Consider the following 14620-nt stretch of genomic DNA (forward strand, 5'->3'; position numbering starts at 1 on the left):
TCTTTCCATCTCAACAGCCCTGAATCGATATTGAGTTCTTTCCCAATGCATGCAGCAAATTGACAAGGTGGAGTACTGCGATTGCTTTCTTGAAAGTTTGAACAAATGGTTTGAAACGAAGGAAATGAGTAAGGGGAGATCAAGAAGAAAAGTCTAGGCCAGAAGCCGGTGTGAAAAGTCAACAACAAAACTCAAAGTGGAACCATCCAAAGCCTCAGTCGATATGTAATGCGACACTGCCCATTTGCACCTAATGGCCTTTGCCTTTGATGATAGGGTTGAAGTAACGGAAGCGGTTCTCGGGGTCATATTCAACCTTGAGGCCTCGAAGTCGCTCCAGGCGCCATGCCTCATGGCCGTACTGCTCCTCGACGGACGTCGAGTAGCCCTCGTGCAGGATGCCCGCGCCCGCGACGAGCGCCGGGTCGGAGGCGGCGCGCCGGCTGAACCCGTCGAAGATGAGCCGCTCGGCCGTCACGTTGTAGACCTGCAGGCCCGCGGTCGAGAGGATGCACTTGTTGTTGTCCTGGCAGATGAAGTCGGACTCGCTGGTGCCCTGGGCCGCGGCGACTCCTGGGTAGGGCACGTCGCCGGACTCGTCCCACGCGCTGCCGATGGAGTTGAATGGGGCGAGGAGATCCTCGGCCTCTTCAGCGCTGCCGCGGTAGGCAAAGGACCAGGAGATGATGGGCTCCTTCTCCTCTATCGTTGCGTTGATAAGGAAGTTCCCGAAGTTTACGGCCATGTTGGGAGGAGTGGTGCCGTTGCGGTGGAGTTCGTTGAGGGCGTTGAAAACATCTTCGAGCTTGTCGCCGGTCCAGACGTAGCTGTGGTAGTGCCAAGTGTCCGGTCCCCGGGGGAAGACCTTCATCTCGAAGCTCGTAACAATCCCAAAGTTGTGACCTGCGCCCTTCATTCCCCAGCGGAGATCGGCGTGGCTCGTCTCGTTCACGCGAATAGTGGTGCCGTTGGCCAAAACAACGTTGAGCTGCAGCATGTTGTCGACAACCATGCCGAGATAGCCTCATGCCGCCCGTGGCCACCCCCTAGGCCGGCGCCTAGCAGGCCGACACAATTGCAGGATCAAGTCGTGGCAACATAGTCATTTTCCCAGAGGGTCTTCGACACAAGGCCACCAAAGACGCCGCCACCAAACCAGACAGAATTGCCACCAGGTTGGATGTCGATATTGTCAAGTTTTCCCACGTTGATCTGAATGCCGTTGAAGGTGCCGAGACTTGCCGAATGTCCATGGCCACGGTTTATGGCCAAGAAATCTATGTTGTTCTCATTGCAGTATTCCACCTTGAACTCGATGTAAGCTAAGACAACCTTTGATAGCAGTGTTCATTGTACTTACTATTGTTGAGACGTCGGACTCCTGGGTAGGCTCGACAACGACTTGGACGTGAGGCATGGCAAAGCTGCTCCATCTTGCAGTGGCCTCAGCGTAGCGATGGTCTTGTGGTCCATAGATAACAGTAGTGTTGGAAACCTTGCCACCCAGCTCCAACTGGACTTGTGTGCTGGTCACATTGCGACGGGTCGTGGGTAGCAGGCCGAGACCACACAGAAGAGGAATAGAAACCTTCATTATAGTGGTGAAATCGATGATAGCGAGGGGAAACGAAGAAGAATCGTGGTCGATGAAGCTCCAGGTTGACAATGTGGGCGATCGAGCGGACATTAAATAGAAAACCTGTGCTTCAGCGTGACAGATAATGGACCCAGAACAGGACTACATTCTGCCAGAGTCCTTCGACTCCCTCCCATCCAGTACGGACCTAGATTCTTCCAGCTTCCTTCGTCTCCCTCCCACTTGGAACGTGGCGGCATCCTATCAGTGTTGCCTTGTAGGATCGCGATGTTGGTGTCAACAGCCTCTGGAAACACGTCAGGCTAAGATCACAGGGAGGTGGAATTCCTAGGAGTACATGAGTTGGTGGACGCCTGAAGGAATAGAAATGCAAGGCGCACGTGGGAGAGGCTGAAATCAGCAGATAGGGCTGAGGTGAACCTGGTCCTTGCATGCCGGAATGCATCTAGCCGAGATGTGCATTTGGTAACCAATCAAGGCTTCAAACTGAACGAATTGTGCATAAAAGTGACGGGCTTGTCGGATGCCGCGGCGATAGGAGACAGGGGGAAAAGGGGCTAAGGACGCAGGCACGCTCAAGAATCGACCTGAGCCTCCATTCCATAGGGGGCGAGAGCTAGGAAATACGGTCAGCTGCATTCAGCCCTGAAGCCTCCTTTATCTTGTCTTGGCGAACCGACGACTTCGCGTGTGGCAGCATCCTGGCCATCTATGTAGACGTAGCCCAGGCATAGCCAGTGCGAACAGCGAGTAACACAACTACTATTCCGTACCTAACAAAGACCTCCGTGAGAGAGAATATAGCCTAAGCCACCAGCCAGTCGCAGTTAGCATCACAGAAAGCAATAAGTCGTATTCTTCTGGGCTAAGGTATATCACAAAATCTTGACGGAAATGTCTTGCAGGGAACACAGTAGTCATCAAGCCTACAACTTTCATTGACAAAATTGAAACAGTCATCCCCGAGGGCCGGCACGCCATTGTTCTTGGGCATAATAATATCTCAGCCGAACTTCGATTTGCAGACGCTAGGTTTCCCCATTTCTTGCGTCTAGGTTCACCGCCGTCGATACTTTCGAAGTTGCTAATGAGGTAATGGAGTGTTGCGGCACTCTTGGTGATTTGCTAACCAAGCTCTGCTGCCCATTTGACGAACTCCACAACGGTGGAAACGGCGTGAACTTCGCCATAGCTTTGCTCTTTTTGGCAATCCGAAACCTTCCACATAATAACGAACATTGCTCAGTCCTCGAACAGATTTCAACGGCCCCTATTCTTGGGCGGACAGGCTACCAACCAAGGGGCAGCAAAGAAAAAAGAAAAGAGCTTCGCAAGAAGTGGAAAGCAGCATACTCATACTCTTGCTTGGGACTTGGGACTTGGGACATTAAGAGTATCCGAGTCGAATGGCTGACTAGGAGAGAAAACATTAAACGAGTCGTCTGGCTTGATTGTTGTCCAGGCACTCAGAATCGGTAGCCGTTGCGCTCTCTCTGCTATCGGCAGCTTTAATTTTACCCCTATAGCACGCAATTTACATGTAGCGCCAGGGTCTTACCACCAAACGCTGTTGTTTGCTTTAACATCTAAATAAATAAGGTGGTGATATAAAGATGATCCCAGATTTGCAGCGTGGACTGGTTATTGTATTCATGACCCATGGACTAGTAGTCGTGTAAATGTGAGTCATCCTATTCAATATGTGTTGAGCTTCAAATTGATTGGTTGCAAGACAGAACGCGAACGTAAGCACCAACCACCAAATGCTCTCGAGCTGATATTTATGTGGATCAAGATACCTACGTATACATTAGACGGCGATACGTCTGGCCCCAGCGTTTAAAGTCGTAGTCAGCTTGCTTCCATAACTGCAAGACCCGGATGCTTCGGGATCTTCAAAAGTATTATGTTGTACTTCAAAGTATCAATTCTCTATCTTGCCCTGTCAGCAGCGTGCGAGACTGTATTTGTGCCGGCCCAGTTCCGATCCAGACGAGGCGGCTTACACAGACACCCACTAGATCCTGTATGTCAGCAGCCAGATCCTTGGCGCAACCAGCAGATCTTCGACATTGTAGAACATTTCGTCTGAGTATGTTATCCAAAGGCCCGGCCATTGGCTGGTCTGGGGAGCTGACTATGCTTGGCTGTACTCCCGTGTTGTGAGAGTGCCCATTTAGTGATCTACAAACGTAGAACTCTGAAATGGGATTGGTTCTTCAGCTTACAGCAAGACGGGCCATTCCGGACGCCTTGCCAGGTATGAATCCTTTGCTGTTCAAAATCTGGCTTCTTCATAAGTGAGACCTGCTGTCCTTCAAATTTGCTCACCGAATTCTTTCTGTATCAAAATCCCTTTTTTGCAAAGCTTTCAGTTTAGGCTCCTTAACCAGCAAGTCTATGTGCAGTCATGAGCACTTCTGAAAATGAGACCGACAACAATGCCGTGCCGGCCATGGCGCAGGGCCAGAACGGACAGAGTCCAGCCATCACCAACGGCCTCCAGAACGGAATCGCCCCCGAAAAGCCAATGGTTGAGCCCGTGGCTATCTGCGGCATGGGCATGAGGCTCCCCGGCGGCATCAAAGACGCCGCAGGATTCTGGGACATGCTCTACAACGGGCGCAGCGGCCGCTGCGAGGTGCCCAAGGACCGCTACAACGCCGACGCCTGGTGCGGGCCCGGCAAGCTCGGCCACACGCCCAGCAAGTACGGCTACTTCCTCGACGGCATCGACCTGGGCAACACGGACTCGTCCTTCTGGTCAATGACGAAGGAAGAAATTGAGGCCATGGATCCCCAGCAGAGGCTGACCCTGGAAGTCGTCTACGAATGCCTGCAGAGTGCCGGACAGAAGCCCAGCGAGCTTCGGGGCCGCAAGGTCGGCGTGTACGTGGGCACTTTTGAGGGCGACTGGATGGAGCTGGATGGCCGCGACACCCAGCACTATCATATGTACCGCCTCACGGGGTATGGTGACTACATGTCTGCTAACCGTATCCACTACGAATTTGGATTCATGGGTCCCAGGTATGTGTTGGAAGGTCCCGGTTTCGAGCTGCATGGTTGCAACAAACTGTGAGACGCTTACACCACGGAACAGTGTGACAATCAGGACCGCGTGCTCCTCCTCACTCACCGCCCTCCACGACGCCTGCCAGGCCATATACTCCGGCGAGTGCGAGTCCGCCGTCGTGGCCTGTGCCAACATCATCTACTCCCCGCGGACGACCTTCACCATGCAAGAGCAGGGGGTCCTCTCGCCCGGCGCGCTCTGCCGGACCTTCGACGCAGACGCAGACGGCTACGCCCGCGGCGAGGCCGTGTCCGCCGTCTACGTGAAGAAGCTGAGCGATTCCCTCAGGGACGGGGACCCGGTGCGGTCTGTCATCCGGTCGACGTGCGTCAATGCCGGCGGCAGGTCTTCCACCCTCACCGCACCCAACACGGCCGCCCACGAGGCTTTGATTAGGCGCGGCCATGAGCTCGCTGGGATCTCGGACCTCTCCAGGACTGCCATGGTGGAGTGTCATGGTACTGGTACAGCGGTATGTGAGCACTACTGTTGGATATTCTCGCTCTGGCGCTTGACTTTTTGGCTGACAACGGGGAATTGTCTCAGGTCGGCGACCCCATCGAGGCACTTGCGGTGGCCAATGTCTTTGGCGACAACGGCGTATACATAGGATCGGTAACTTACAAACTCCCAACGCTCTCGTATGTCACTAAGCTGGCGCTAATAGTTATTAAGGTGAAAACGAATTTGGGACACAGTGAGGGCGCCTCAGGGCTGTCGAGTCTGTTAAAGATGTCCTTGGCACTGGAAAATGAGACCATTCCGCCGAATCTGAATTTCAAAACGCCAAACCCCAGGAGTAAGAAACCATCACATCGCGTGGTTAAGACTTGAACGGCTCTTAAGATTGTCTGCTAACCAGGCCGCAGTCCCCTTTGAAGAACGCAAGCTCACGGTCCCCACCGAAGCTCTACCCTGGCCGGAGGACCGTGACCACGTCGTCGCAGTGAACAGCTTCGGGATTGGAGGTTCAAACGCCCACGTAAGTTAATGACAACAATCCCACCCACGGAAGCTTGTAAGGAAAGGCTGACTCAGATGCCCACTAGGTGGTGCTCTCATCTGCGGCATCATTCGGTGTCGAGAAAAAGCCACCCCAGAACTCGGACGTCCCTTACCACAAGATTAGGCCTCAACTTCTATTATTTTCAGCGAAGCACCCAAAGGCGTTGAAGAAGACGGTTGAAGATCATCAGTCCTATCACCTCTCTAATCCGTCGCGCCTTTCGGACATGAGCTACTCATTGGGATCAAAGCGGGAAGCATTGACCCAGCGAGCTTTCGTCGTCACAGATGGAGCTGGGGACTGGAGCCCTATGTACTCATCACGGCCTCTTCCACGCGAGCCTCCCAAGACAGTCTTTGTATTTGGAGGCCAGGGAGCCCAGTGGGCTGAGATGGGCAAGGAACTAATCTTGAATGTCCCCGAATTCCGGGATAGTCTTCAAGCCATGGATGATTTCTTGCATGGGCTTCCAGATGGACCAACGTGGAGTTTAATCGGTGAGCGAAGAGACCCCTGACTACCAAACGACTGAGAAGAACCCATCAATACACCCCTACGCGTACACCTCCATGCGAAGAAATGGCTGAGGCTCAATTACCTATGCTGATTCCCTGCCAGGTGAGATGTTGGCCGGCAAGAAGACTAGTCGCGTCAACCAGGCAGAGCTGTCACAGCCCTGCAGCACGGCCATCCAGGTGGCGCTCGTCCAGCTCCTCGAGCAATACGGCGTACGGCCCGACATGGTCGTCGGGCACTCGAGCGGCGAGATCGCCGCGGCATACTCGTGCGGCTCCATCTCGGCAGATGACGCGATCGCGGTGGCCTACTACCGCGGAAAAGTCATGCTGGAAGAAGCCGGGAACACCAAGACAACGTCGGGCCGCATGGCTGCGATCGGCCTTGGGCCGGACCAGGTCCGGCCGTACCTGGCTGAGGGGGTGTTGGTCGGCTGTGAGAACAGTCCCGAGAGCACGACAATCACTGGCGACCAGGAGGCTGTCGAGCGAGCCATGCAGAGGATCAAGGATGCGAACCCGGATGTGTTCGTTCGTGCTCTTCGGGTTGACAGGGCTTACCACTCGCGTACGTAACTGATGATTTCCAACATCTTTTCTCGCAATCTTCCGGCTTCCCATTTTACTCATTGGGCGCTTGCATGCTCCGGTTTTGCAAGTCATACTCAGAATGGATACTAATCTGTCTACCATCAGATCATATGAAGGAACTAGCATCGCAATATTTGCACCTCATGCCGGACGTCAGCACGCCGAAGGACCCGCGAGTGTCATTCTATTCCAGCGTAACCTGTCAAAAAATATCCCATGGCGCCGAGCTCGGCACGCAGTATTGGGTTGATAACCTCACCTCGCCCGTACGGTTCTCCACTGCCGTCGACAAGATCCTTCTCGAGCCAGGACGCAAGACTTTTGTCGAGATAGGGCCACACTCGTCCCTGGCCGGTCCCGTACGTCAGATCTTCAAAGCTGCCAACGCAGCGAACGCCGAGTACACAAGCGTCTTGACACGGGGCCAAGACTCCCACGCCAGCCTTCTCAGAGCCCTGGGGGAGCTCTGGTCGTTGAACCACGGTCTGGACCTCGGCGCCATCTTCGGCACTGACGGTACCTTCCTGACCGACCTGCCTCTGTACCCGTGGCACTATGAGGAGACCCTCTGGAACGAGAGCCGCCTGGCGCGCGAGTGGCGCCTCCGCGAGTTCCCGCACCACGACATCCTGGGCTCGCGGGTCCTGGAGAGCACCGACCACGCCCCCAGCTGGCGGAACCTGCTCCGCCTGGACGTCGTGCCCTGGATCAAGGACCACGAGATATCCGGGGACATCGTCTTCCCGGGCGTCGGCTACATCGCCATGGCTGGCGAGGCGGTCCGGCAGCTCACGGGCGCCGGCGACTTCACGGCGCGGCGGGTGCATATCAAGGCGGCCATGATCCTGACACAGGACGCGGCGGCCCTCGAGGTGGTCACCCAGATGCACAAGATACCGCTGACGAGCTCGTCTGAGTCGGAATGGTACAGTTTCAGCATATCCAGCCACCAGAACGGCGGCTGGCTGAAGCACGCGTCGGGCGAGGTCCGCGCAGGCCCAGGGCCGGAGCGGGGGCTTACCGTGCCTCCAGACATCGCCCCTCTCCCTCGCATCGCATCGGCCAAGGCTTGGTATCGGAAATTCCGGTCGATAGGTATCGAATATGGACCGCGGTTCATCGGCCTCAGGGACATCACTGCTGGTACCCAGGAGCCCCAGCTTGTCGCAAGCGTGACCAACGATGTCCGCGACGGGGAGTCGCCGTACGCGATACACCCCGCCACGCTCGATTGTGTCCTGCAGGCCGTGGCACCGGCCGTGAGCCACGGACTCACGCGGCGGATGGGAGCCGTTGGGATCCCGTCGTACATCGAGGAGATGTACGTCCGCCCGCCGGCATCGCCTGAGATGACTATGCGTATCACAGCATCAGAGTCTCCGAGGAACGCGTACATTGGCGACGCGGTAGCTGTCTCGAACGGCGAGTTGGTCGTACGGGTGGAAGGAGTGCAGATGTCGTTCATCGGGGACTCTGGCAACGATGATGAGGAAGACTTACACGCTGCTGTCGAGCTCGAGTGGAAGGAGGATATCAACCTCATGGATCCTACACCCTTGATACGCCAGGCCAAAGACAGGCGAGAGGTTCATGCTATTCTGGACCGGTTCTCAGCGATATGCATGCTTGACACAGGCCATCTTCTTGCGGGGGTTATTCCAACCCGAGGCCATCTTGACAAATATCGCGACTGGCTGAAAAGTGTCGCAGCCGAAATTACGGCCGGAAAATACTTGTCGCCGGAAGAAGACGAGAGAGTAGCCAGAATGGACTCGGAAGCTCGTGAGAACACCATCGCCTCACTACACGCCCAGCTCATGCAAACAGAGGCACACGCCGCAGCCGAGGCGATCCACAGGATCACAAAGGACTGCGTCTCCATCTTCGACGGCACCACCGACGTCCTGGCCCTCCTGCTGGAAGGGAACGTGCTGCACGACCTCTACGACTTCATGCAGAACTCGGACTACACCACCTTCCTCGACCTTGAGGCCCACCGGAAGCCCAACCTCAGGGTCCTGGAGATAGGCGCCGGCACCGGCGGCACCACGGCGACCGTCCTGCCCGCCCTCCAGTCCGCCTATGGCGAGCGCATGTACTCCTCGTACACGTACACCGACGTGTCTGCGGGCTTCTTCCCTGCGGCCAGGGAGCGGTTCAAGGGCTATGCAGCTGTTGAGTACGCGGTCCTTGATATTTCCAAGGACCCGTTGGAGCAGGACTTCGAGCCGGAGAGCTTCGACTTTATTGTTGCTTGTAATGTGAGCCCCCCTCCCCCCCCCGCCGGTTGCAAATTCCAAAACCCATCTTGGGCTTCTTGCTGGTGCCTAGGCACAGGTGCGCTTTGCTGAACCGCCACAACCGCAGGTTCTCCATGCCACGCCCGTCATCAACGAAACTCTGTCGCATGTCCGCAAGCTATTGCACCCCCGTGGCAAGCTCTTCTTGCAGGAGCTGTCTCCCAGTAAGTCTTTTCCAACCACCCCCCCCCCCCCCCGCTCACACCCAAATAGGGGCGGTGAACGAGAAATCTCTCCCAGGATCGGGCTGACCAAAGGGCTGCAGAGACCAAATGGATCAACATGGTCATGGGCGTCCTCCCAGGGTGGTGGCTCGGAGCAGACGACGGGCGCCTCATAGAGCCATACATCAGCAGCGAGCGCTGGGACGCAGAGCTCCGCCGGGCCGGGTTCGCGGGCGCAGGGACGGTCGCGTACGACGGCTACCTGAACAACAACATCATCGCCGCACCGGCCGAGGCTGTCGAGGTCCACAAGCGTGTGACGCTGCTGCACCTCGGCGACAGCCCCAAGGGGCAGGCCCTCGAGAACCTCACCGCCGAGCTCCAGACCGCCGGGTTCGCTGTTGATTCTCGCCCGTTCGGCAAGAGCTCTGACGTCCTGCCGCCCAGTCAGGATATCATCGCGGCACTCGACATCACTCGGCCATTTTTCCACGACCTCACGGAGGAGCAGCTCGCGCAGTTCCAAGAACTGCTCAGACAGGCAAGCAGCAAACAGTGCGGTATCCTCTGGGCCACGGGCGCGAGCCAAGTAGGCTGTGCCGACCCGCGCCACGCTCCTGCGATCGGCACAGCGCGCGTGCTGCGCAACGAGACGGACATCGACTTTGCGACGCTGGAGTTGGAGGACTTCTCTCCGGGCGCGCTCTCGTTAGTACCGGGCGTCCTGGCCGAGTTCCAAAAGCGCCGCTCGTCTGGAGAGGAGCCTGTGAGCCCCGAGGCTGAGTGGGCTGTGGCCGGTGGCAAGGTGCTCACTGGCCGGTACCATTTTGTCAGGGTCCCGGGGGAGCTCAAGGCTTGTGTGTCTGAAGGGCAGGATAGGGGCTCTCTGGGGGTGTTCAAAAAGCTGGAGCAGCACCGAGCCGGTCTGGCCAGCACTTTATTTTGGAAGGAGATGCCGGAACCGAGCTTGGGTGCTGGTATGGTGAGGGTGAAGGTTATGGCTGTCGGGATGAACTTCAAGGTGAGAAGAGATACACTCGTTAATGTTCCCGCAGGATGTTATCACAGCTGTGGTCGGGATGAGGCTGACAGAAGACAAACCAGGACGTGCTTATCTCGGTGGGAGTTGTCGCCGAGCCGTCCGCCATAGGAAGAGGCCTGGGCTGCGAATGCAGTGGTGTCATCACGCATGTAGGACCCGGTGTTTCCAAGCACCGCGTGGGCGACCGCGTGGTTGTGTGCTCCAGCGGATCATTCACCACAAGTATGGACGTTTCGGAGCACCTTTGCGTCACCGCTCCGGACACCATGACGTTCGAGCAAGCAGCAAGCATGCCGGTGGTGTACAGCACGGCCATATACTGTCTACTTGATGCTGCAAGGCTATCTGAAGGGATGGTGAGTGCGGCCTCGAGCAATTTCGGATGATATCCGGCTTTGAACAACACTGACAATGTGATGATAATATTCAGTCCGTTCTAATTCATTCGGCGGCTGGTGGCGTGGGAATCGCAGCAATTCAAATTGCTCAGATGGTTGGTGCCGAGGTAAGTGAATTCTCTAAGTTCCCTTTCTGCACGCCCTCCTGTGTTCATTGAAGCTTACACCAACGAACTGCACAGATCTACTGCACGGTTGGCACCCAGGAGAAAATCGACTTCCTCACGGCCAACTTTGGAATCCCGCGCCACAGAATTTTCAATTCGCGCGATGCCAGCTTCTTTTCCGGCGTCAAACAGGCAACAGGAGGCAGAGGCGTCGACGTCGTTCTCAATGCCCTATCTGGCGAGCTTCTACACGCGTCGTGGAACTGTGTCGCCGAGTGCGGCACGTTCGTCGAGATCGGACGCCGCGACTTCGTGGGCCAGGGGAAGCTGGCGATGGAGGGATTCCTGTCGAACCGGGCGTTCGTGGGCTTTGACCTGTCGCATCTCGGCGAGGAGCGGCCGCTTGTGACGAAAAGGTAAGTGTTCCTACGAAGAGTTCTGGGATTCTTCGCCAGGCCTGCCCAAGTGTGTCTTGCTTTGATTGGTTATACTTACTACGTGGTCAGCCTCCTGCGTCGCGCCGTCGAGTTCTATCAACAGGGCTACATCAAGCCGATTCACCCCATGAAGACGTTCAGTGCCTGCACAATCTCAGACCCAATCCGGACCATGCAGAAAGGAGACCACATAGGGAAGTTGGTTGTGAGCATGCCGCATGACCCCGCGGAACTCCCTTCGGAGACAGGGAATGATGATTTGTGTCTTCGAGGCGATGGCGCGTACCTCTTCGTGGGTGGACTCGGCGGGCTCGGTCGCTCCATCACTACTTGGCTGGTTGAGAAAGGCGCAAGACATCTGGTGTTCTTTTCACGCTCGGCCGGGAATTCAGTTGATGACGATCCATTTGTCCAGGAACTCCAGAGTCTGGGTTGCACAGTCGCCAGAGTGTCTGGAGACGTGACTATTTACGAAGACGTGGTGCGCGCCATCAAAGCGGCGGGCAAGCCTATCGTCGGCGTTTTGCAAGCATCGATGGTTTTGCAGGTGAGCTTCAATGAGACTCATTTCCCTTGTTACGTTCAAGACCCTAAAGCAAAGTGTGCCACAGGACTCAAGCCTCGACGACATGTCCTGGGCCCAATGGACGGCGGCATCCCGGCCCAAGATCCAGGGGACGTGGAACCTGCATAACGCCCTCCTCCACGAGCAGGCCGACCAGCCGGTCGACCATTTCCTCCTCTTCAGTTCTCTCGGCGCGATGACGGGCCAGTGGGGCCAGGCAAACTACAACGCCGGCAACACCTTCCTGGACGCCTTCGTCTCGTACCGCCACTCTCTCGGCCTGGCAGCAAGCGTTGTCAACATCGGCGTCGTCGGAGACGTCGGCTACGTGAGCGAGAACCCCTCCGTGCTGGACTCCCTGAGGGCCACAGGGCAGTATATCATGAGGGAGCCGGAGCTGCTGGACTGCCTGGAGCTCATGCTCAGGCGTTCGAGGCCAGCTTCGTCAGACGCCACGGCAGTACGACGAGACAACAGCAAGAAACAGGTATCGTTGAATCCCGGGACCTTCCGCCACGTCCAGCAATCGCAGCTCGGGACCGGCCTGCGCTCGCTGCTGCCCATCACCTCGCCCAACAACCGCACACCGTGGCGCAAGGACCCGCGCATGCTCGTCTACCGAAACATCGAGCAAGGCGCAGGGGCCGACGCCACCGCCCCGGGGGACTCGGCCTCCGGGGAGGAGCTGAGCAGGTTCCTCCGCGACATCGCGTCCGACATGGCACTACTTAAGTCCGGGGAGGCGGCGGCCCTGCTCGCGCGCGAGGTCGGCAGGACGCTGCTGGGGTTCATGATGCGGGCCGAGGGGGAGCTGGACCTCGACGCGCCGCTGGGGGCCGTCGGCATCGACTCGCTGGTCAGCATCGAGCTGAAGAACTGGATACGGAGGAGGATCGGGGCCGAGGTGACGGTGCTGGAGATCGTGCGCGCCGAGAGCCTGGCCCGGCTGGGCGAGACGGTTCAGGGGAAGTTGGTTGAGAAGTTTCAGGCGAGACGATGATAGGATCTAGGATCTTTGACGGAGAGGGACCTCCGGCAATGAATAATCCTGTCGGATTCGCAGAGAGTCGTGACCTAAGCGATTCGAACAATGATACCCTGTGATGTTGTGATCAGAGACGTCTGGAGGAATCAGTGTGTTGCTGGTGTGCTCTAGCGAGATCTCGGAGCTGGGAATGCGCTCCGTTAGGAAGATCGAATAGAGGCAATCTTACCTAGAGAAGGGATTCAATTCTTGGCGTATTTGTACAAGGGTTCCAGTCTCGTCAGGTTCTTCGTCTTTTTGCTCTATCCCAGTTTGTACAACTAAAAGACCTGTCTCGTGCAAAGCAGTAGGGCCAGTCTGCTTCACTTGAAAACAGCAATCCCACTTGCTTTTCCGGGAAGTAACGCCTAGTCGAGGATGTGCTGCTGGTCTGGTCTCGCATCTCGTCCATGCACGCTTCTCCTCCACTTCTGCCACCTCTGCACACTCCTGCCTTTTTGTCAATGACTGGAAGGAAGATGGCCGAGAAACCCTGATGTACTGCACTGGATTGCATACGCAACGCCACAAAAATGCCGATCGATGCGGCTGAAAAAATCACAACGGCATTTTCCGATCCGGTGGGGACAGCCCACGATGTAAATACACATACACTACAAAAAGCCTTGCTGCTCATGAAGTGCCGGGTCAGTCACAAATACCGCACACTCGTCAGCAAACGTCTGCGTTTCTACCTTTGTACCAAATTATTTCTGCATGCGACTTCAGGGAACAGCATGGCTTTACCCGGAGCACTGGCACCAGGCGCAGAAAGCGACATGTCTAACCTCGACGGCTCTCCAGGCGGCGCGAGCCAGCGTGTTCTTGACACGACGAAGACGAATCACCCCTGGCACAGCCCACACGGAGTTTCAATACGATTCACAACTCGATCAACATCACTTACGCCTTCTTGCGATCTTGCCGGATAGTACTGACGGCATCATCCGCTGCACCTTGGAGACGCATGCTCTGGCTGAAGCACCAAAATACAACGCTTTGAGTTACGTCTGTGGAAACGGTGCCCCAGACAAGACAATTTTGTGTTCTGGGGGAAGCCTGCAGATCACACAGAGTCTGTATGCAGTACTAATCGCCGTGCGCAAGCAGCGCCGTTTCGAAATTTCTGTTGATGATCAAGCCACTGCACGTATGCCTCATTGCCAGCTAGTCTGGATCGACCAAATTTGCATCAATCAGAAGGACAAGAAGGAACGTAACCAGCAAGTCAGCGTTATGCAGGACATCTATCGCCGGGCTGCGACAGTACTCATAAGTCTCGGAGAAGATTCCCACGATCTGGCTGCTCCCGTGAAGCGCCTGCTCACTCAGATCGACAACATGGATCTTCTTTCGCGCTCGCGTCCTCCCCGATCCCGGTGCTTCCCCAAAAGAACAGAACTAGTCGACCTAGGCCTTCCCGACTTAGCCGACGACTCATGGCTTGCGTTGAGGAAAATGTTGTTGCTGCCGTGCTTCGACCGAGTTTGGGTCATACAAGAAATCATTCAAGCTCGCGAACCTCTAATCATCTTCGAAGGAGGGGTGATAAGCTGGAAATCATTCTCAGAAGCGATGGATTGGCTTTTCACTCAACATTTCGACATGCCCAACAACCCATTACCCGACGAACCCTATTTCTCTGTACCTCACCCAAAGATCTTGGACATTTATCTGGGATATGAGCTTTCTCGCTACGCGATATCAAGGAAATTCTATGATGTTTCCCGGAATATTAGGTTATTGAAAAGCACGGATTCAAGGGATAAATTATTCGCGCTAGCTGGAGTCGCCGATG

At 56.1% G+C, this 14620-nt stretch overlaps 3 protein-coding genes across 3 annotated transcripts; 1 reads left to right on the forward strand and 2 right to left on the reverse strand.

Annotated features, from left to right (window-relative positions):
• Positions 1-250: 250 nt before the first annotated feature.
• On the reverse strand, positions 251-1012 carry INS49_013546 (uncharacterized protein; the record flags this gene model as incomplete). Its single annotated transcript, XM_043174243.1, has 1 exon — positions 251-1012. The coding sequence occupies one exon, from the start codon at positions 1010-1012 to the stop codon at positions 251-253; it is 762 nt and encodes a 253-aa protein (XP_043021188.1).
• A 71-nt stretch (positions 1013-1083) lies between these two features.
• Positions 1084-1594, reverse strand: INS49_013547 (uncharacterized protein; the record flags this gene model as incomplete). Its single annotated transcript, XM_043174244.1, has 2 exons — positions 1084-1305; positions 1361-1594. 2 exons carry the CDS (start codon positions 1592-1594, stop codon positions 1084-1086), a joined length of 456 nt encoding a protein of 151 aa, XP_043021189.1.
• Positions 1595-4007: 2413 nt separating this feature from the next.
• INS49_013548 (uncharacterized protein) lies at positions 4008-12798 on the forward strand (the record flags this gene model as incomplete). Its single annotated transcript, XM_043174245.1, has 15 exons — positions 4008-4627; positions 4701-5145; positions 5220-5314; positions 5372-5472; positions 5543-5655; positions 5723-6176; positions 6298-6762; positions 6891-9046; positions 9153-9249; positions 9351-10270; positions 10354-10647; positions 10722-10796; positions 10872-11212; positions 11303-11780; positions 11845-12798. 15 exons carry the CDS (start codon positions 4008-4010, stop codon positions 12796-12798), a joined length of 7608 nt encoding a protein of 2535 aa, XP_043021190.1.
• Between the last annotated feature and the right edge of the window lie 1822 nt (positions 12799-14620).

This window comes from Diaporthe citri, assembly GCF_014595645.1.
Source record: "Diaporthe citri strain NFHF-8-4 chromosome Unknown scaffold_7, whole genome shotgun sequence".
NCBI classification, from domain to species: Eukaryota; Fungi; Ascomycota; class Sordariomycetes; order Diaporthales; family Diaporthaceae; genus Diaporthe; species Diaporthe citri.